This window comes from Mixophyes fleayi, chromosome 4 (assembly GCF_038048845.1).
Source record: "Mixophyes fleayi isolate aMixFle1 chromosome 4, aMixFle1.hap1, whole genome shotgun sequence".
Lineage (NCBI taxonomy): Eukaryota > Metazoa > Chordata > Amphibia > Anura > Limnodynastidae > Mixophyes > Mixophyes fleayi.
The window spans coordinates 235,283,724-235,305,687 of NC_134405.1; the positions used below are offsets into that span (position 1 = coordinate 235,283,724).

Consider the following 21,964-nt stretch of genomic DNA (forward strand, 5'->3'; position numbering starts at 1 on the left):
GCCGCGCCGAGTCTGGTACGCGGACATAATCTCTATGGCGGAAGAACAGGGTTTCCGTCTTCCGTCTCAAGACGACCTTCTTCTGCAGGGTGCCTTCCGTCACCAGAATTTACCTCGGCTCACTTTAACGGCATGGCTGTTGAAGCCAGCCTCTGGAGGGCTAGAGGTTTTTCCTCCAGGGTAGTGAACACTATGATGCGAGCCAGAAAGCCAGTTTCAGCATCTATCACCGGATTTGGAGAGCCTACATCAGATGGTGTGAAAATAGGACTTGTCACTCGTCCTCCTTTCGTCTTCCTCGCTTGTTGGCTTTCCCTCAGGATGGCCTGGAAGCAGGGCTTCGGTTAGGTTCTCTAAAGGTCCAGGTATCGGCTCTTTCAGTATTTTTTCACCTGAAATTAGCAGATTTACCAGATGTTAGGACTTTCCTCCAGGGAGTCTTACATATTCAGCCTCCCTATGTTCTGCCTACAGCACCATAGGGAGTCTTGCATATTCAGCCTCCCTATGTTCCACCTACAGCACCATGGGATCTCAACCTGGTACTGGATATGCTTAAAGGGCCTCCTTTTGAGCCATTGCTTCTGGCAGATTTGAAGTGGTTGACCTGGAAGGTCCTCTTTCTTTTGGCTATTGCATCTGCACGTAGAGTTTCGGAATTAGGAGCTCTGTCTTGTCGGGAACCATATCTGGTTTTCCACGAGGACAGAGCGGTGTTAAGAACCCTCCCTTCCTTCGTTCCAAAGGTAGTTTCGGCTTTTCATCTGAACCAGGAAATCGTAGTTCCGGTCTTCTCATCTACCTCCCATTCGGATCGACAGTCTATGGAAAAGTTAGATGTGGTTAGGGCTCTCCGCGTTTATGTCAAAAGAACTTCTCAGATTAGACGTACTGATTCCCTGTTTGTTCTTTATGATGCCAATAAGAGAGGCTGGCCAGCCTCAAAACAGTCCATTGCAAGATGGATTACGGCAACCATCAAGCAAGCTTACATAAAGGCTAAACGTCCTGTGCCGGAGAGACTTGCGGCCCATTCCACCAGATCGGTAGGGGCGTCTTGAGCAGCGAGAAATGGGGCTTCTGCAGACCAGCTTTGTAGGGCAGCCACCTGGTCCTCTGTCCACACCTTTACAAAATTTTACCAGTTTAATGTTTTTGCATCCGCGGATGCAAATTTCGCTCGTAGTGCTTTACGAGCGGGGCTTTCAGAGTAGTCCCACCCTTAGGGGGTTGCTTTAGAACGTCCCCATGGTAAGCAGTTTCCCCCAGACTGGATGAAAGAGAAAAGAGGATTTATGTACTTACGTTAAATCCGTTTCTCTAATTCCATCTGGGGGACACTGCGATCCCTCCCTTCTGCTTTTCTTCTGTGTGCTCTTGTTTGACTGGCCTTTTCTCCTTGGGCTTTTTAATTAACTGAGCAAGAGGGGGCAGGGGGATTGTAGAGGGGAGGGGTCTGTCGGCAGTACTAAAAGTTAACTAGTTAGGTGCCAACTCCCCAAGCTCCCTCCACAACCCATGGTAAGCAGTGTCCCCCAGACGTTATCAGAGAAACGGATTTAACGTAAGTACATAAATCCTCTTTTTCTTAACATAATTCTCCATTAAGTGAACCACCATCTTTTATCAAAATCGTTGTCCTTGTAGATAAGCCAGCCACTGCTGCATCAACTTTAGGCACTAAATCTCATTTGAATGCTTCCTCATCCTGAAAGGGAATGGTTAAGCATTTTAAGTTTAAGCTGTCTTTTTTTTTTTTTTTTTTGCATGCATCCTACTCTTTATTTATGAGATCTTTAACAACTGTGTGAACTAAAAATGTTCTGGTTTTCCTCTGTTTATCTCTAAAAAGAAGATTTTAACATGAAGCTGAAGCAGGAATATCCTATATCATCCATGGTTTTGTTTGCTTAAGTAACACATTGCTAATATTGTGATAATTAGTTAATCTTGGATCACTCCAAACTCACCTGACTCCTTTGAGTCGAGTTCCAAAGAGAACTAAGGGATTCACTAAAATCTGAGGGTCAGGCTCATTTAAGCCCCGCACTCGAGATCTGGGTCCGTATACTAAGTAAGTCCTCTTTAGAGACAATTTTTTCATGTATTGAGGCCAATACCACACAGTTATTTCTTTAATTTGTTCAGGGGGCTGAGTCGGGGTTTCTTTTGGCCTGGAAACAGTTTATACATACTAGCCCTGCATCACTTTTCAGTTAGGCTATATCACAAATTGCACAAACATAGTAATCTTGCAAGATGAAAGGAAGAACTTCCTGCAGGCTACAACAAGAGCTTGCAGTAAGCCTTTTCAGTTGTTTAGGAGATGGCTTAGGCTTTGTGGCTGCAGAACTCACGCTGGTGCTGAATTAGTGTCCCAACAGCAGTCTGTAGTCAAAGTTCAGCATAGGAACACCGCAGTTGATTGAATAAACGAGCATGTCTTATTATGTCCTGTCTTCCGGCAGTCAGCAAAGTGGATTGACCTTGAAGTTGTCGCCTTTGCACTTCATATGACTGTGAAGAGCACCAGCATCTAGCCCTGCGCTTGCTAAGCCTGTGCAAGATAGCAGACAGTGATGCCATTGAGCCACCCACTTTGTCCCTGCTTGCAGTCCCACAGGTGCTTCACAGGGACAATCTAGTTCACCAGGAACTGGTGAGTAAGCAAAACCCACTGCATTAACTAATTCAGCTGAGAGATAGGAAAAAGACACTGAAGGAAAAGAGGAGTCCCTCTATATAGCTTCCAGTGTGTTTAATGTTTCCTGTCTCTACTCAGCTGAGCAAGGTATTACACCATTGGTGGATGGCTGCCACAGAGAGAAAAGGACACATTTTTTCATCTTGGTAGAAGAATCATATGATTAATTGCAGATATCTGGAGGATTAAAGTTATCACTGCAGTGTCATGTCTGTCTATATGTTTTACTTTTTAGGTTTATTAACCAATAAATTGGAAATAAACTCTCTTGATCGGTTAGGCATGATTTCTTTTTTTGTAAATATTGTAATTCTATTACTTTTTTTTTTTTTTTTTTTTTTAAAGAATATATTGCATAGTAGTATATTAATTTTTCATAACTATTAAACCATTTGATCTACATTTCCTGGAGATTATAACTGAATTTGACCTAGGAAGCAATATAGCAACTTTCATTTATTATAATAAAATACAAATACACAAAGTGAGGTTCTGTTTACTGAATAACCAAAACTGTTAAATAAAACATAACCTTAATAGGGGCAAAATGCATTTATAAATTAGGTATGCTTTCTAATTGCTAAAATGCTGGCCAACAGTGCAAATTATGTATTGTGTTGTAATGTGGTTGTAATATGTATATTATTGCGCAAATGCACATGTTTTTTTTCTGGAAGCACATGGGTCTGCGTGTCACGGCGTCCGCAGGGTGGCATAGGGCAAAAGTTTGCTGCATCTTCCGATGGAGGCAGTAAGGCTGATTGCTTTGTTCATCAGGATAGGTGCTATCCTTTGCCTCTTATTGCACCCGTATGGGAAAGGTGGAGGGGAGCGCCTCTCAGGCTTGGTGCCTCCCCATCTTGCTTACCCAGCTTACAGTGTTTCATCGGCCCTGGCCGCGGCACTCCAGGGAACCGCAGTGCACAGTTTGGGAATCGCTGCCCTAAGCTCTTTCTTGATTGAAGGATGTGAAATCCATATCTTCTCCTCTATGAGTTTGACATAACCTATCTCCCCTAGTTAAAACTCACTTTGCCACTATAAATATATTTTAAATAATTACATCAAATTCATACAACAAATTTGAAAATAGAATCCATGACAGAGGATTGATATTGGAAACATGCAAAATGAGAAAATAATGGTATGTTAGGGCTGTCCCATGTGACATGCACATACTCATGCCAAAAATATTCCAACAACTGCTTTCCCTAAAGGGCATTATAATTAATTAGGGTAAAGTTTAATGCTACTAAGCGTTTGCCTGTGGCATCATGGAAGTTTACTTTTTAGTTAGTCCTCACAAGGGTATTATTGCTCTTATGTTCTGGTATCAGACAACAATAAGAACTTCACGCTTATTGCACAAATATATATATTTATCAAGAAGCATCCTTTACAGATTTGAATGCAGAAAATTACACAGGTTCTCCTGCCATCACAATAAATAAGTCAACATTTGTGGTTGACTTAATAATGTGTTCTGAAAATATCCTGTTATCCGTGATCTGCCATTGTATTGTACATGCCATATTTTGACGTTTCATTGTCTTTTTTTTTATTTTACTACTTTATGTAAATTATTGATAGTGTGCTTATGTCTGTATGCTAAAACAGAATGAAACATAAGTCAGATTTGTATAATTTTTTCCCCCAAAGGGCTGATCTATCAGCAGTTAACCTATACAATATCGCAGTATCTGAACTATTTTTATTTATTTAGCTATTTATATGGCACCTACATATTACACATTACTTGATCTGCAAGTGTTTTCTGTACAGTTTGTACATACTGTCATGTTATTAAATATGACATTGTATGTTTGGGTCACATTGGTTGAGTTATTACCATTTAAAATAATGCTTATAAACAAAAGATTATTGAGCAGTTTTTGTTTTGAGTACTATATATTCCTTTGTATGCCATTTATATGCATTTTTGTATTGACATATTATACATATTTTGTAGTTTATAATCGCATCATGATGGTTCAAGCAAGATAAAAAATGAGCACTAAATACCTTTCTATTTCTATCTTATACTTTGTATATTAGATAATGTAAAATTCCATTTATATCAGCAAAAGGCACCATAGCCTATAGGGAAGGTATTTATGTATGAAAGGACTGATATTATGTGATGATCTGTCAGGAGTAACAATATAAAACCATATATAAGCAGAGCAGAATTTGAAGCATTTGTCCATTCATACTACCACAGTTTTAATTTAAACAGTGTGTTTTGCCACTAGCTCCACCTTTATTAAATGTGCCCTATGGCTGTATTATGCACAGTTTTAAAACTACTGAAGATGCAATATACACCTGAATGGGTAACGGTGCAGTCAGATCATGCCTATGCTGGCTGATGATTAGCACTTTAAATACATAATGTGTCATGTATAAGATAGAAGGTATTCATTTAAAATTACCTCCATTAATATCGGCACTTGCATGGTGTGTGTGTGTGTGTGTGTATGTATATGTGTATATATATATATATATATATATATATATATATATATATATATATATATATATATATATATATATATATATAATTTTATTATATTGAATCTTCATGTTCAGTAAAAAATTTGGTTTTAAGAAATCCGGGTCATGGTGATATTTTTTCTTTCAGGTCTTTGGCTGATGCTTCTACTATGGCTAGCGACCCCCTGGAAGGCTTTCATGAAGTAAATCTAGCTTCACCCACAACTCCGGACATTGGTGGTATTGATGTAAAGCCTCAGGAACCAAGTACTTCACCTAATGTCCTCTACCGACATTCAAGTGTTGGCTCAAACCCTGTTCAGCCAAACTCTTTAAATGCGTCAGACCTTCCTACACAGCCTGTCTATTCTTCTCCAAGGCATTTAAATTGTCGGGACATTACAGGGATAAGGTAATTCATATGTTAACCAGTAGATTAAACATATATTATAGGTATTGGGATTTTCAACTGTTTAATCACTTAAATCAAATGTGTGTGGGTGGGGACTTGTTAATGTCTCCCCTTAAACTTAACAAGTCATTATCTAATGCTAACTCACATACCAGCTAGTATTAGATGACTATTGAATGTCTGCTAGAATTAGAACATCATTGCAGGTGATCTACTGCTGGTGAGGTGTAGAATACATGAATTGAGGTTTTCCTGCACCTATCTAGTGTGTTAAATAATTCAACTAGCTTTCTTAAAATAGATACTTATCATTTGTTATTTTACTTCTTCTGTGTTTGCCTAGCAAGCAAATTAATTGAAACAATGTGTATACATTTTCTATCATTTACAGCACCAGCCTAACAGATACTTTATCTTGTTCTACCTCTGGATGCCAGACATGTTCCCCCAAACACAGCCGAAGGAAGGACAGCACTCGTGCAGAGAGAGAGTTTTTACGGGGGGCTACATTGACAGACACAGTGGATGGACCAGATGATGTCCTTGGCTGGAGTACAGACAGCTTGTCCCATTTGCGGAGTCCATCTGTACTAGAAGTCAGAGAGAAAGGATACGAGAGGCTAAAAGAGGAACTGGCTAAAGCGCAAAGAGTAATATGTACTTTATTGTATTGGTCATCGCTATCTGTTTCCAGAGAATTCATGATGTAGTACATTTTATAGATGATTCATAATGTTCATTATAATAGTTTTTATCAGTATCATTCATAAATTACCCATTGTGAAGGATCTAGAAAATATCAAAAATCTACCACATGTAAATTAATGTATTGCGTTGACATCTTTTTTTAAATGAAACCGATAAAATAAAATCTGTAGCCTCTTCTCCTGTTATGTGATTTCTTCTAGGAGCTTAAACTGAAAGATGAAGAATGTGAAAGGCTTTCCAAAGTGCGGGACCAATTGGGGCAGGAGCTAGAGGAGCTGACAGCCAGTCTGTTTGAGGTTAGTGTATTTACTGGAAAAGATGTGCATACTCCAGTGGAGTGCCCCTATTCCTGCAAAGATTGCTGAGCAAGTTTGGCAAGTAGGTGTAAAAATATCTTGCATAATTTCTTAGATTTTGAAAATGATTATTGGACACAGTTTGATTTCACTGTAGATTTGTATCCACCCTCTTAAACTGCAAAATACTCCCAAATTCTTCATTACGTTTCATGAATGTGGACCAACTTGTCGTTCCCTTCAGGGGAAAAAAAAGGGAAAAAAACCTAGAAGGATAAGTGATCAGTTTGCAGTTATGCAAATGTTATTTTGTTTAATATACACAAATTATATTGCCCTATTATATGATTTCCCTGTACATATATATGGAGCAGCTCTGTTGTTAGTTTTTGCCATTATCCTAATTGAATGTACAATATTTAAATCAGACAAGATTACATTTATCTATCTGAAACTCTCATAAGCAATTTAGAAATGACCATTGCTATCAGTGTTATGTCATTCACCAGCCATTCCTGCCACTCAGCTTGAGCACAAAGCAACAGTATCACTTTTTCCAAGTTGCTCACACAAATGGGTGGCCAACCGGACAAAATCTGGTCATTCTATTCCCATGCTGAGTGGGTGGATCACTTCCAGACCGCATGGCTTCCTTTTGGTTTAGATGGGCGTTAAACCCACAAGCAGATTGCAGTTCTCTTAAGACACGTTTTAGGGGCATGTCCAATAAAGATCTGTGTCATCATCTGGTTATGCTTGTTTTAGGGCCTCACATTGCATTATCGGACCATTTGTGTGATATTATGGGTGATATTATAGCATGTGTGTGAGTATATCTGATTTCTTTGTGACCAGTATACAAGACCCAGTGTCACTAGAAAACATTGTTCATCAATAATTAGACTGTAAATTTTGGGCAAATAAATATAAATAAATTGGTCTATACACCAAAATGGCTACCTCAACCTCACTTTGGTTCTTTTGTGGATATGGTTATCTTTTTGGGACATTGTGTATTTAAAGCTGTAGTACCACCTAGGTCAGTGTTGGCTAACTTGTGACACTCCAGGTGTTGTGAAAGTCCCAGCATACCCAGGGCCGGTGCAAGGTTGCCCGGCACCCCAGGCAAAGCTTAAGCTTGCCGCCCCCCAAATAAATAAAAAAATCTAATTTCCCAGCCACTAACACACTTAAAAATAATAACTCTTGCCTCCTCTTGGCTGGCTACAATGCAGTCCAGATGTCTGACGCAGCACTGATGTCTGATGCAGAATGCTGTCCAGGCTTCACTGCTGCCCAGGAGCAAACACAGGATATCTAGAGGGGAGGCTCCAAACGCTAGACTTCAGAACAAAACAAATGAAAGAAAAGAAAACATGACATCACTCACCTGTTACACACTGACATGTACCCCGCTGCCCACCAACTTCACTCACACATGCCCATCTGCCCACTAGCTGTTCTCACATATGTCACCCCTTGCCCATCAGCTTGTGTCACATATGCCAGCCACATAACACCAGCTTTACTCACATGCTCCCCTGCCCACTACTTGGCTTTTTTTTTTTTTTTTGGTATTTGGCCACTACTTGGCTCTCCTCTGTTGCTGTCTATTAATGTATTCTGTAGATGATATATTAAATATACTAACACATGCAAATAAATAGAGAAAGGTAATCTAAATGACAGATAATCCAGACCGTTCTATTTTATTTGCATTTGTTAATGTAATCTGCAGATGTAAAATTAATTATACTAATAGAGGGCAACAAAGGAGAGCCAAATAGAGTGCAAATACTAATACACATAAATGGTTCCTTAACTATCCTAGAGTAGCCCCAGCAAGGTGAATTAAAGCTGTGCTTCATTATGCATCGCTGCATTTTGTCACGGCACTATTTTAGTATAAAGACCCCATAGTCTCTAACTCAAGGACATTTCTAAGTGTAATCCCCCGTCTCCCTATTTTCTCCAGCCTCCTCCTCCCCCCCCCCAATTTTCTGTAGCCTCCATTCTCCCCCTTTGTATAGCCTCCATTCTCCCCTTTGTATAGCCTCCATTCTCCCCCTTTGTATAGCCTCCATTCTCCCCCTTCGTATAGCCTCCATTCTCCCCCTTCGTATAGCCTCCATTCTCCCCCTTTGTATAGCCTCCATTCTCCCCCTTTCTATAGCCTCCATCCTCCCCCTTTCTATAGCCTCCATCCTCCCCCTTTCTATAGCCTCCATTCTCCCCCTTTGTATAGCCTCCATTCTCCCCCTTTGTATAGCCTCCATTCTCCCACCTTTGTATAGCCTCCATTCTCCCCCCTTTGTATATCCTCCATTCTCCCCCTTTCTTTAGCCTCCATTCTCCCCCTTTGTATAGCCTCCATTCTCCCCCTTTGTATAGCCTCCATTCTCCCCCTTTGTATAGCCTCCATTCTCCCCCCTTTGTATAGCCTCCATTCTCCCCCCTTTGTATAGCCTCCATTCTCCCCCTTTGTATAGCCTCCATTCTCCCCCTTTGTATAGCCTCCATTCTCCCCCTTTGTATAGCCTCCATTCTCCCCCCTTTGTATAGCCTCCATTCTCCCCCCTTTGTATAGCCTCCATTCTCCCCCTTTGTATAGCCTCCATTCTCCCCCCTTTGTATAGCCTCCATTCTCCCCCCTTTGTATAGCCTCCATTCTCCCCCCTTTGTATAGCCTCCATTCTCCCCCCTTTGTATAGCCTCCATTCTCCCCCCTTTGTATAGCCTCCATTCTCCCTCCTTACTGTAGCTTCCATTCCCCTCTTTCTGTAGCTTCCGTTCTCCCCCTATGTATAGCATCCGTCCCCCGTCCCCTCCTGTTATCTGTAGCCTCCTCTTTCCTGTACTCACCTTAACTTCTTCATTTTCCTTCCTTTCTCTTCTTCCTCGCTTCTGTTTTCTTTCTCTGTCTCCTCTACACTGGCAGCGTCGTGCGTCGTGACGTCACGACGCTGCCAGGCGCCGGGTAAATTTTAAACTGCGGTGTTGCTACAGTGCAGCACCCCATTATAGCGATCGAGCGGGCGGGCGAGAGGGCGGGCGGGAGCATTTATTTAATTATCACTGGGTCCCCCACTTCAGTGCCGCCCTCCAGAGCCCGGCGCCCTAGGCAACTGCCTAACGTTGCCTAATGGGAGCGCCGGGCCTGAGCATACCCTTCCAGCAAATACCTGCTATATATTGGCAAAGCATGCTGGGACTTGTAGTTTCACAACACCTGGAGTGTCACAGGTTAGCCAATACTGACCTAGGTAAAACATTTTTTTACCTCCCCCAGACTGAACCCTGGGGCTGCTATTTGCTGCTATTTTTTGTTTTTTTTGTTTGTTTTGGGGGGCTCTGTTTGCACAGGCAAATCAGTTGAGCTATAGAAATTAAATCCTGAGCCACGAGCCGAAATCTGTGTTAAAATGACCGTACTGACAGTAATGGTGGGGAGAATTAATTGAATCTCCCCCGAAGTGTAGACAGTCAGCATTTGAATGCAGGTAGAGAGTTACTGCGAGTAGAACACTGTATAACTACAGTATTGCAGAACTTAACCACCACTTTAACTGTTTTTACTTTTCAGTGGGAATCCTCTGAGTTACAGTTTTTATTTACAATAACGGCAATTATTAGTCATATGGGGAACTTGGGGATCTGAAGGATGTCAAGTAAGTTACTGTTTATTTATTCCAGGAAGCGCACAAAATGGTACGAGAGGCAAATGTAAAGCAAGCCACAGCAGAGAAACAGCTTAAAGAAGCACAAGGAAAGGTATGTAGAAAAGTAGCTTGGTGTTGTTTGAGATACTTTAGTTTGGGATTTCTTATCAGAAGATAATCATAACATAATTACTCATTAATACATTTAGTGTCTTTTTTTATTTTATTTTTGTAACTACATTTTTTTACCTAACATGCCACCTTTTTCTCTGCAGCATTTAAAGGAAACCATGCCCATAAACTCGCACAAGACAGGTCATAGGCACTATCTGTGTCAAATACAGAGCATTAGTCTGTTGCATACCCCAATACAGCCCAGAGCACGGCACATTCACCAAGGACGTCCATGCACACAGTCCACTCAAGATCCTCCGGTACAAACCATAGCCAGGATTCTCACATGTACACACATCAGCAATTTCTCAGCTGCACACCTATGACAGTACAGCCAAATACCTGCTGAGTCATTCATTAAACATACATTCAGTAAAGGTAACTGTGTACCCACAATGCTCATTTATATGTGCAAGTATGCCTATTTGTCTGCCAAATACATTTAAAGGTGCATGCCCATTTTACACCCTCTTAAAATCAGTCTGCACTTAGTGTTACTGGTTGACTGATGCTCTGGTAGGAAGTAGTAAAATAATTCCAACCTGCTACCATTTACGAGCCACCCCCTTGTACATCTGTGGTTTAAATGATTATTCTGCAGATCTTGAGCTGCTTTTTTGAGTCAGAAGACTGATACAGGGGGAAACGTGTTACTACAAAAGGAAACTTTCCAGGAGTGGATTTGGTGATGACATAAGTGCACACACTTCTATATTGACATGGACTTTTTGATAATGTTGAGAGGTGTGCCGTAAATGCTATGTATTTTACTTTTAGGAAGCAAGTTAAGTTTCATTGCAGTCTCAAAGTAGTACAATTTCACATTGTTGTCCTCAGGTCACAAAAAAACTTGTGCACCTTTGAACTCCTAAAATACTGCTTGGTTTAGTTTAATTTATGCCTTGATTGAATTATTAGTTATGAGAGGGGATATCCATACAATCTATTATTTTTGTTTATTTTTTTTACTGGCTCTATTGCACTTACATATGCTTTCCTGCAGAAGTGCAACCTCAGGGTAAAATTCATCCCATTTTAAGTATAGGTGTAAGACCCAATCTCTGAGACCTCAGAAGGGGTGGAGAGTTTGAAGCCTTTGTATGAGGGTACACAGCTGTAGTGGGAATGCAGTGTATTTGCTTAATAACACTGTGTTCTCCGCTTATTAAATCTATAAATAGATCTGCTTATCCCTATGCTTCTGTGCTTTGTTGAGTGTTTAGTGATGCCTAGAGGTGCTGTGCGAGAGTCAGGGGTCCACATTGCAGTTGTAGAGGTAGATCACTAGGGGCCCTGAAAAGATGATGCTGGGAGAGATGGAGAAGAAAATATACATGTAAATTTGGTTGAACTAATTGGTAATTACAGTTAAGCAAGGTAAAGGAAATAAAGGATGAAAATGCATTAGGGTGGAGAGGAGAGAGAAAGGAATAGTTAAAGCAGAGAGCTCACAAAACACAGAAGGAAAGGGGAAAAAAAGGAAAAGCAGGCAGAGCGTGGAAGAGGAAATAGGGGATCGGGTTCAGAGGAGGAAATGGCAAAATGATGTAAATATATCCGTAGTGAACATAGAAATGTAAATAGTCAAAGGGAATTGGTGATTGTAGGTAATACTATGATTATGGATAATGCAGGTAGTCGGGGCCTGATTAAGGATTCCAGACGCCCTAGGCTAATACATCTGTTGATAGCAAGTAGTGTTTTTACCCTATTTAAAGCAGAAAAAGATCTTTCGCTGCTACAGTTAGTACTTCGCCTCTTTTTAAGTATGACATTCGCTATTTCAACGTTTAGGAAGATAGATTCTGCATTACAGTTTTTTTTAACAATATCAAGAGTCTTGAGGCTTCTGATATATGTTTAATAGATTTTTGCTGGTTGCTTTTATGACCTTTCACAAAGGAGGCTAAATGGACACACTCTTCAGGAAATACACTGTCCAAATCCGATTTGTAGTTTTTGTCTCGAATTTTGTCTTTTGCATATCACTCAACTGCCATAAAATCCAAACAAATTAAGTAGCTCTGTATAAATTTCTCTTTCTTCAAGTTAACTTTAAGTACATCTGTTATAACATAATATATCTCCACAATAAGCGACTGTCTTCTATCAAATTCTGTGTTCCAATCTATACTTTCATCAAATAGAACTTTCAGTTTATTTTGTCTTCTCACATCTTTGTTGTACACATATTACTTCCACATATATTGCCTCAATTTCAAATCTCTTAACCTCTTCATGATGAAGCATGATCAAAAAGACGTCTATTGAATAATACAACACAGCAACTCTTACCAAATCTGTACTTCTTCCTTGACGTTTTTCACTTACATCTTGAAACTTCACCAGGATACTATTTCTTAAACATATTGTTATTGTCATTTCCAGGCTCTTAACTTTCTCCACCATTAAGTTGGCTTCAATTCTGACATCTTTTATTTGCCCTTCATCACTGCTTATTTCTTATAATGCGCAAATCACTTCATGGTTTATGCAGAGCTTTACTTGCATCAGCACGGGCAAACCAACAAGTTTTGGACAGTGTTTTCAAAACAAGCGAATAGTCTTTAAATTTGGATAACAAAATCTCCCATCTGTGTGTTGAAGATGACAAGAAATTGTAGAACTCTTGTTCTAATGCAAAAAAAGGCAACTGATTCCTTACTGCTTTCTGCAGCTGCAGAGCCCACAAGTTTTAAAGTATGTCCAGGACAAGGAATGCAAGTTGCTAAAGCATAAATCTGTTTAATTCTAGATTGCAGTCCCTTGTATGGCCCTGATATGTTATTGGCATTATCGGTACTTTGGACCCGACAGTCACTCAAATTAAGATGTAATGATTATATTGTAGAAAGAACATTTTTTTCCATTTCCTCACCTTTGAGGACACAATTAGGTATAAATGTAATAAAACGTTCAACTGGGGTGCCATCTGGCAAAACAAAGTAAATACCAAATGTTAGTCAGTATGTGATACATCTGGTGTGGAATCTACGATTATTGAATAATATTTGGCATGTTGTACCTCTAATCCTATTTTTTTTTTTTTTAACTTGCTCAGAAAGTTGCAGGATAAACTCATCAGCAATTGTGGGAAATAAAAAAGCTGGTACATCTCTTCTATTATTCCCATATCTAGTCAGGGGATCAGCCATGAATATGAATGAGCCAAGTTTAGCTATCAATTGAAGACAACCAAGAATATTTCCATTCTTTGACGAGCTAATAATCTCATTCTCTGCATGAAAAGGTTTTCCTCGGGAAGCTAAAAATGTAACTGTTTCAACAACACTTAGAAATCCATTGCGCCAATAGCTTACTTTATCGTTGTATTGGTTAATTAACTGGATGTCCACTCTTTCTAGGAATTGTCCTCTATTACCATATTTTGCTAGACATTCTCAATGTTCAGAAAGATTGTCCTGGTCAGATATAATATTTCTGTTTTTCCAGTTGTTAAATACATTGGTAGCTAATAAAGTTGTGCTTCCATAAAGTTTGCAAGAAGCAGAAAATACATTACCAGTTGATATTTAATATACTAGCCAAGCTCTCTTTACAGTCTCGCTATTAGTAGTTTTTTTTTTTTCTAAAACAGCCTTAGATAAAAATTGTTTGTGATTTAAATATTGCCTTTCAGATTTGGAAAAATCTGCCTGATCGTTCTGCTTTATTTTATTGTGAGTTAAAAAATCTCTCCGTTCATCACTCGCCACCTAAAATGCTGGGACATGAGATGGGCCACACAGCTTTATAGCAGTTTCTGGTTGTTGAATACTATCTACTGGGATGGGTGTTAGTGACTCACTTAGTGCTCTGGAGCTGGAATCAAACTGGAGTAGAATACAATGAAACTGCATATCTAAATAACATTGCATAATATATACAAAAGTCTCCTAAAGAAGTCCTCTTAATACTTGGCTTTCTTCTAGATAGTGTGATACTCTATAACTACATTCTGAATGAATAATCACCATACACGTCATATACTTACCCATTTAGTCACTTCTTTACATGTATCAGAATAGCTAACATCCTAGGTGTACGTTTATCAGCAACGTTTTTGCCAAACCAGTCCAAGTGCGATATATTTTAATCTCAGTTCCCTCTATAGATGTAATATCGTGTTTTCCGGATAGTTTTTTAATCCAAGTCCTCATACAACCTGCCCATCATGTTCGCCGGAATATACAGCAACATTTGGTTGCTACAACACTACCCAGGGTGACGTCACATTAGGGGAGGGCCTTCCACTTTAAATAGCCAATCCGACCTTACCATCGGCTTGCCTCGTTAAAGCTACTAGCGAAACGCGCGTCAGCAGACGCCGCGTTCACTGCTCAGAAGTTTTGCTAATATTCCTAGTTATCTTATATATAAGATTGCCTCTGATTCAAATGAACAAAATGGTTGGAAATAGTAAAAACCTGCTTTAGATGCCGCTCCATTAGATCTACATTAGGCTCGAATAGCGCTTTTCAGTAGCAATATATATTCGTCCTCACGGGACCTATCAATGAGTCACGCTTACAAATATATCAGTTCAATAGGTCTCCTCAGGTGTTCGCAAGCCGAATACATTTAGAATTCTTTGTATAGGAGTGGACAGGAGTGCCATTGCACGCTGCATACAGTGATAGATCATACCTAGCCAATACGATCTCTGCTATGTGCAGTGAAGCCCAGTATACGTATACTATCTAGAGGTTAATGTCGATACCACTTAGCGATTTAAGGAGTTCCAGTCCGTCATAATGCACACAATTGCTAGAGGGTTTATTTGACACTTAATACAGGACACACGCTCCAAGCTATACAATAAGTGGGCAAACTAATGTTATAAGATTATCTCTAGAGATGTATAGTATGTAGCTAGTTCTGTTTACCGTGTGTGCAGAGAGATGAGGTTTACTATACCACCTTGTGAGTTTAAGGAGTTTGTTTGGAGGCCAATAATATTAACTATAGGAAATCAATCATACAAACTATAGCAATTTAACCCAAGACATGTGTCCATGAGAATCAGAATATGCTTATAGTAAATCTGAGCAGTATCGCGGTTAGACAATCCAATTGTCTATTTTATCAGTTTAATTCTTATTTCATGTTTCAATCCAATATGCACTTTTTATATTTCGTTACTAGAAAGTTTTAATGTAATAACATAATAAAGATAAATTTAACAGAATTAGAGTTTTTTCAAATATATCTTTCCATGTGAGTGCCTCACAAGATCATTCTTTTTCTTTCTTCTTTACTTTGGCTTATGGTAATTCAGTGATTGGGTGCACCTGTCCTCGGGATGTATAATGTATGCTATGAATGCTTGATTAATATATACATTTGAGAGGAAACTTATGGATAACCTGATGTGGTCTCCTTTTCTTTTGTAAATACTCTGGAATCAGTCACATCAGTCCCTGCCCCATTGTAGCTTACAGTCTACATTTCCCAACACACAATTTAGGTTCATTTTTGTCAGAAACCAGTTAACTTACCAGTATGTATTTGGACTGTGTGGAAACCTATGCATACATGGGGAGAACATAGAAACTCTGCATAGATAGGACCATGGTAGGAATCGAAACTCATGACCCCAGTGCTGTGAGGCAGTAATGCAATCCACTGTGCAGCCAATATCATTGGGGAGTGGACCACAATTCCTGAAATACAATATAAGAAACTCCTACAGAAAATAATTACTTCAAGTTATTAAAGGGGTTCTAGAAGCTTCTCCATGTTGGCTTATTTTTTTGTTTGCTAAATAGTGTCAAATCTGTTATGAGTTATTAAGTCTTAATGAGGACTAGATTATTAAGTATGACCCATTATGGAGAAAACAGTTTTAAAAGTGTATATGTACTTTTTTTTACTTGACTGTAACTAGTGTGTATATATAATTATGGCATATCTACTTTTCCTTTAAAAACTACCACCATATGATTTTGCAACTTTTTGTAGAGTATTAGCAAAGCATTATTAGATAAATCGCTGCGTCAAAATGTTCTTTCTGTTCCTGTGTTTTGAGTGCAGAAGGTATAAAAACGAAAAAATGGTGGTGGTGCTTCAAATGGGTTGTTTGTAGCAAACGCTGTCACAGAATGTACAGAAATCCTTTCTGCACATGTAAATTTACATTGGTTACATTATTAAGGGAAATTTTAGGAAACTGGGATTTGTGTGTTATGAATGTGAGCGATGCTTTCCAAGATCTTTTGGAGGAAATTTAAATTTAACGTGTGTGTGTCTGGTGTTTTTTTTAAATTATTTTTATTTTAATTTTTACACATTTCTAAATGGAGGGGGGGGATAGGACTCGCAATAGAATACAATAAAAATGGTTTTGGAAGCATATGTGAATGTATTATACATTAAAATAACTTGGGAAAATACAATATGGCAGGCTCCTGTTAATAAAATCTCATGTTCCAGAATAACCTTTGTAAGAAAGTTCAATTGTCTACTATGCAGTTTGGGCATTTCATTTTAAAGTTCTCTAATTTAAATTGGAGCCTCTAGAGCAGGGTTCGGCAACCTGATACATATCAAGGGTCGTATGTGCTGCCTTCTAACCTTCAAAAGGCCCGTACATTACCGTTAATCTCTGTAATTAAAACAAATCAAAGAAAGATCTACCATTCTGCAATAACATGCTAGCAGACCTTTTCATGTAACAACCAAATCTAACAACTCCGTGTGACTTGGTGGGACCAGAGTTTTTGAGTGTTTGCTCTAAAATTGAAATAGGCACAACTCCATTCTCCATCCATTACATGTGCTTATTAGTTTAATTTAATGTGCTCCATAACAGAGAATTTCTGTTCACATGTGTGAGTGGAACAAAAAATAGACAACAGCTTCTTAGCACACTGGTGCATATCAGTCTACCTAAAAATGTCTTACCTTGTTTTAATGATGTAAGCAGGAATCCCACAGCTCTTTCCAACGGAGGAAGGAGAGAGAAAGACCATGTGGTGCAGACTGCACATCTCTCCTCCTCTGATCTCCTTGTGTTGTGTGGATGAGGTCACATGATGCAGAAGTCTACCACTTCTAGCAAAGAATAAGTTCAAGTTTGCTGTTGTTATATGTCCACCAAGCTTCACCTGGGACATCACACACAGAGAACAAGCGCTTGGGCTGACAGAGCATAAAGCAGAGAAAAAGACAGCCGGGGCATAAAACAGGAAGGAAATGGGGGTGCAGAAGACTGCTTGGAGGTGGTAAAGCGAAGTATGAGAGGTTGTCTAAGGTTGTCTCTGGAGCATGTACAATCCCAGCCCCTTTTCCATCATTTCTGAACTCGCGCCATGGCATCCATTTAACAATAGGGGAGGATGGTGCCATGGAATATGGGGCGTCCTATGGGGCGTCCAGTGTCTCCATGCGAAAGCTAAAATTAATTTTGGCAACAATCTTATGAATGGTAGGGGGGGGATTGTTGTTTCCACAGTTGTGCTATCGCTGCCCTAGCAGCCTCCAGAATGTGGCCTTAGACATATCGATAGTGTTTGGGCAGTTGGGCTGGGTATAAGTGGAGTAGAGCGATTAAGAGGGGTTGGAGCCAATCTTTCCTTCTTTTGCTGATATCCAAACGCGATTTCGTATCCCTTCGTCCTGCTTCTTTCAATACTTACAACTTCGCCACTTTTATAACTCTATCCGACGTACTGTCACTGATATACATCTAACCTCTCCCCAGGTTTATTTTTGTAATCTTCGCTCCTTTTCTCAGGGCTTGATCTCTACATTCTACCGCCTCATAGTTAAATATAATTGCCCTCCTAAAGATTCTCATGAGCTTAAATGGGAGGAGGACATGGGGGAGTCACTCTCTCCTGAGGAATGGGTTGAGATTCGTCTGAACCTCTCTAAGACCTCTATTTGCACCAAGATTAGCGAAAACAGTCGCAAGATCTTTTACCGCTGGTATCTGGTCCCTCACCGTATTCACATGATATACCCAGACTCCTCCTCACAATGTTGGCGTCAATGCGGTCGGGAGGGCACCCTGTCTCACATATGGTGGCACTGTCCAAAACTACTTCCTTTCTGGAAGTTGGTCCATCGGTTGATTTCTGATGTCACTCAGATCTCCCTGCCCCCATCTCTGTCGTATTCCTTACTCTCGCGCTCTATTCCCAAGGTATCAAAAACAACCCAGAAACTCATCACACATATACTCGCCGCTGCTAGATGCTAAATCACTCTATTTTGGAAAAATCAGAGTCCTCCCTCTCTACCATCGGTTATTTACCGCACATGGCAAGTTTACCATATGGAATATATGACTAGTATTCTTCGCTGTACTCCTGTCCAATTTGACAAGTTCTGGAGTCCTTGGACTGAGCACCACGGAGCCTCCTCCCCTCTCGCACTTTAAGGCCCTTGAGCCTCAATTATCAATCCTAAACTCTGTCATGGTTCTTTATCTCAGCTTCTACACACTTTTCTTTTCTTCGCTTTGGCTAGTGATTCCCCCCTTCCCTCTCATCCCTATTCTCTCCTCTCTCTTTCCCCTCTCTCCTACTCCCCTTAAATTTATCTATTCCTCTTCATATCGTTAACAATATGTTGTTTATATTTCGTGGAAACTTTATTGCAGCTTTCTTCCACTTGTACTGCCTGTTTCCCTTCTTGTCTGTATTGTAAAACCCAATAAAATATCTTTTTTTTTTTTTTTTTTTTTTAAAAAAAAAAAGAGGGGTTGGAGTCAAGGAAATTGACGTAACTTTCCAGGCGGGGTCAAAAGCTTCTATCTAGAGTGGCTGAATGACTGGGCACGACCAAAACACATGCGTAATGTCCCCTGTAGCCCCACAATTGCACCAGCAGAGTTTGGAGTGGTCAGTCAGATCATCTGAAGCCGGGCTGGTGTGAGATAAAATTTGAGCAACATTTCCACATGATTGGCGCTTTTGGAGAGTTTAGAAAGGTTTCTAATTTGGGTGAACTCCGTTTTCACTGTGAAAGAGGGGCAGGTTTTCTTTCGGGACTCTAATGCTACCTGCTTAGTCTTCAGCTCGTGTACTAGGAAGTCATTAGCCTTGTTAAATCTCGCTCCAGTTTGTATCGTAGTCTCCTGTAGGACTGGCTTTAGGGTACACCAATATGCGAATACGGAGGTATCGTCAGGGGAGTTATTAGCAACATAGTCATCTAGTGTTTCTTGAAGGGCAGTCTTATCCACTAGAGAGTTGAGAAGGTAGTGAGGTGCCACGGTCTGGGGGGCGGTCAAGGCAGATGGTGGCCAGGACCAAAGAAGTGGGGCATGGTCAGACCAAATAATCGGGAGCATAGAGACCGATATGGAGTGTTGAAGGGACAATTTATCAGTGATTATCGGGTCAGTTTTAGAGTAGGTATTGTGTACATGTGAATAATAGGTAAAGTCTTTCTCCCCAGGCGCAAACGCGCGTCAGCCATCTTATAGGTCATATTCAGCTATCCATTTGGAAAATGCCAGGGTATGGCCAACGGTGTCAGCTGGTAATGCAGTGTCAGGGGAGTAGGTCCTATCTAGTCGGAGCGCTAAGACTAAATTGAAGTCTCCTATTAAGATGAGACTACCCTGATGAATTTTCTGTATTTCTCTCAGGACACCCTTGAGAGAAGGTGTTTGTCTGGTATTAGAGGCATAGAGAGAGACTAGCGTGACTGGCTTCGTGTCCAATTTACCATAAATCAAAAAGAGAACAAAGGGCTGGATTTAATTGTGGTACACTATGTGGTTTATGTAATTAAATACATTTTCCTTTATACATTGAACCACAAAAATTGATTAAAACATAAATTTTATTGTTGAATAAAATACTGTGTTCTAAAAAAGCAGGCAAATATCAAGTGAAAAAGTGCAATAAAGTGATTAAAAAAGTGATGTGTACGGTTATTATCAATTATATAGAAGCAAAGAAGTTTGCTAAGAGAAAGCTTACCAGCGAAATGCACTTTTGGCGTTAGTGCTGTGTATGCTAATTACTATTTAAGATGCAATAGGATTTAACTCTGAGGAATACCTCCAAGATAGCTACCTAATCTATTATTGTCCAACTCCGAGCTAGATTCTGAAAGCTAGTTAGCAATTCACCCCATCACTGCAATTAATTTATTTAGCTGGACTTATAACTGGCATGCATATTCATATATTGTGGACTAAGTGCTTGATACAGAGAATAGCTATTGTTTGATGGAAGTGGACATTTTCAATCCCCTATGGACAATATATATAGATAAAACAGAGATTTGTCACTAAGAAATTATTATAAAAATGAGTGACAATCTATAATTTGTATGGAAATGGCTATTTTGAGTATTTATTGGAGTGCTATAGCTTTATTAAATATTAAGAAACCAACTCGGTATTCCTGTTTAGTAGGTTGGGATAAGAATCCACATCACCTTCTATGTAATTAATAGATGATAACCATACATAGCACTTTTTAAATCACTTTATTGCACTTTTTTTCACTTGATATTTCGCTGCTTTTTTAGAACACAGTATTTTATTAAAGAATCAATTTTGTAGTAAAATATAAGGGAAATATATTTATTACATAAACCACGTAGCGTACCACAATTAAATCCAGCTCTTTGTTCTCTTTTTGATTTATGTATATTTTAGCTGGATGGTAGCACCTCAGAACCTTAAAATATATGAGAAGCAAGGATCCCTAAAACAAAGTTAGATAATCAATAAATGCCATAATGAGAAAATGTGGTTCTATGAATTAATTAGTGCCACAATAATTCCAATAAACAGTTTCTGATTCTTACTGGTAAATTAAACAGACCCTGTTTAGCCTCAAACTTCTGGTGTAATGTAAATGAAATCTTATAACCAGAAAGAATGGCCACTACATTTATAGTTGAGTGGCCGATGGGATAATGATCATCTCTAAGGAAGAGGGGGGGAGGGGCGCTCTAGAACTGAAGCGGATTTCTTGCAGTGCCACTACATCGGCTTTGTATTTAGAAACTGAGGCAAGGGCAGAAATCATATTGTTAAAAATAAATTTACCCTACCTGTCTTATCAGACCCTTGTGTCTTTCCTGTTTACATACTTCTCTGGACTAGCGTTCTAGATGAGGGCCTCCTCCAGCACATGGGCTAGTTTATATGTATGACCCTTTATATAAGGAATTCATTTTTACGAATTTGCAGAGCTGCTGAATATTTCTCCTGCTTGGTAAGTAACAGTAACAATAAGAATAATATTAAAATTATATCTAACCCAGTAAGGTGGTCTTTGTTAAGAAGTTCTAATTTAATCCAGATGATTAAGTGTGTAGCAGTAATGTAATAACAAAAAACAAATACATACAGTAATCCTCTTAAATTTTTATTTCCTGTTTTTTGGTGGTTTAATGTTTTTTTGTTTTTTAAAAAATATTTATTTATTTTAAACTAACTAGTAGTTAAATGTACAAAATTTATTTTCTATATGTATGTTCTGAATACAATTGTTAATAGCACTTACCTGTCCTAATACTTCTGTCATCTATTCACGATGCACAGTTC

General features: G+C 39.3%; 1 protein-coding gene across 1 annotated transcript in view; it reads left to right on the forward strand.

Moving 5' to 3' along the window:
• The window catches only part of RAB3IP (RAB3A interacting protein), a 52,257-nt gene that overhangs the window by 15,298 nt on the left and 14,995 nt on the right, over window positions 1-21,964 (forward strand). Inside the window, exons 2-5 of the mRNA XM_075209519.1 lie at window positions 5,346-5,609; window positions 6,001-6,259; window positions 6,518-6,613; window positions 10,307-10,384. Coding sequence (XP_075065620.1) covers window positions 5,368-5,609; window positions 6,001-6,259; window positions 6,518-6,613; window positions 10,307-10,384 — 675 coding nt within the window. The 5' untranslated portion in view covers window positions 5,346-5,367. The remainder of the gene's footprint in view (window positions 1-5,345; window positions 5,610-6,000; window positions 6,260-6,517; window positions 6,614-10,306; window positions 10,385-21,964) is intronic.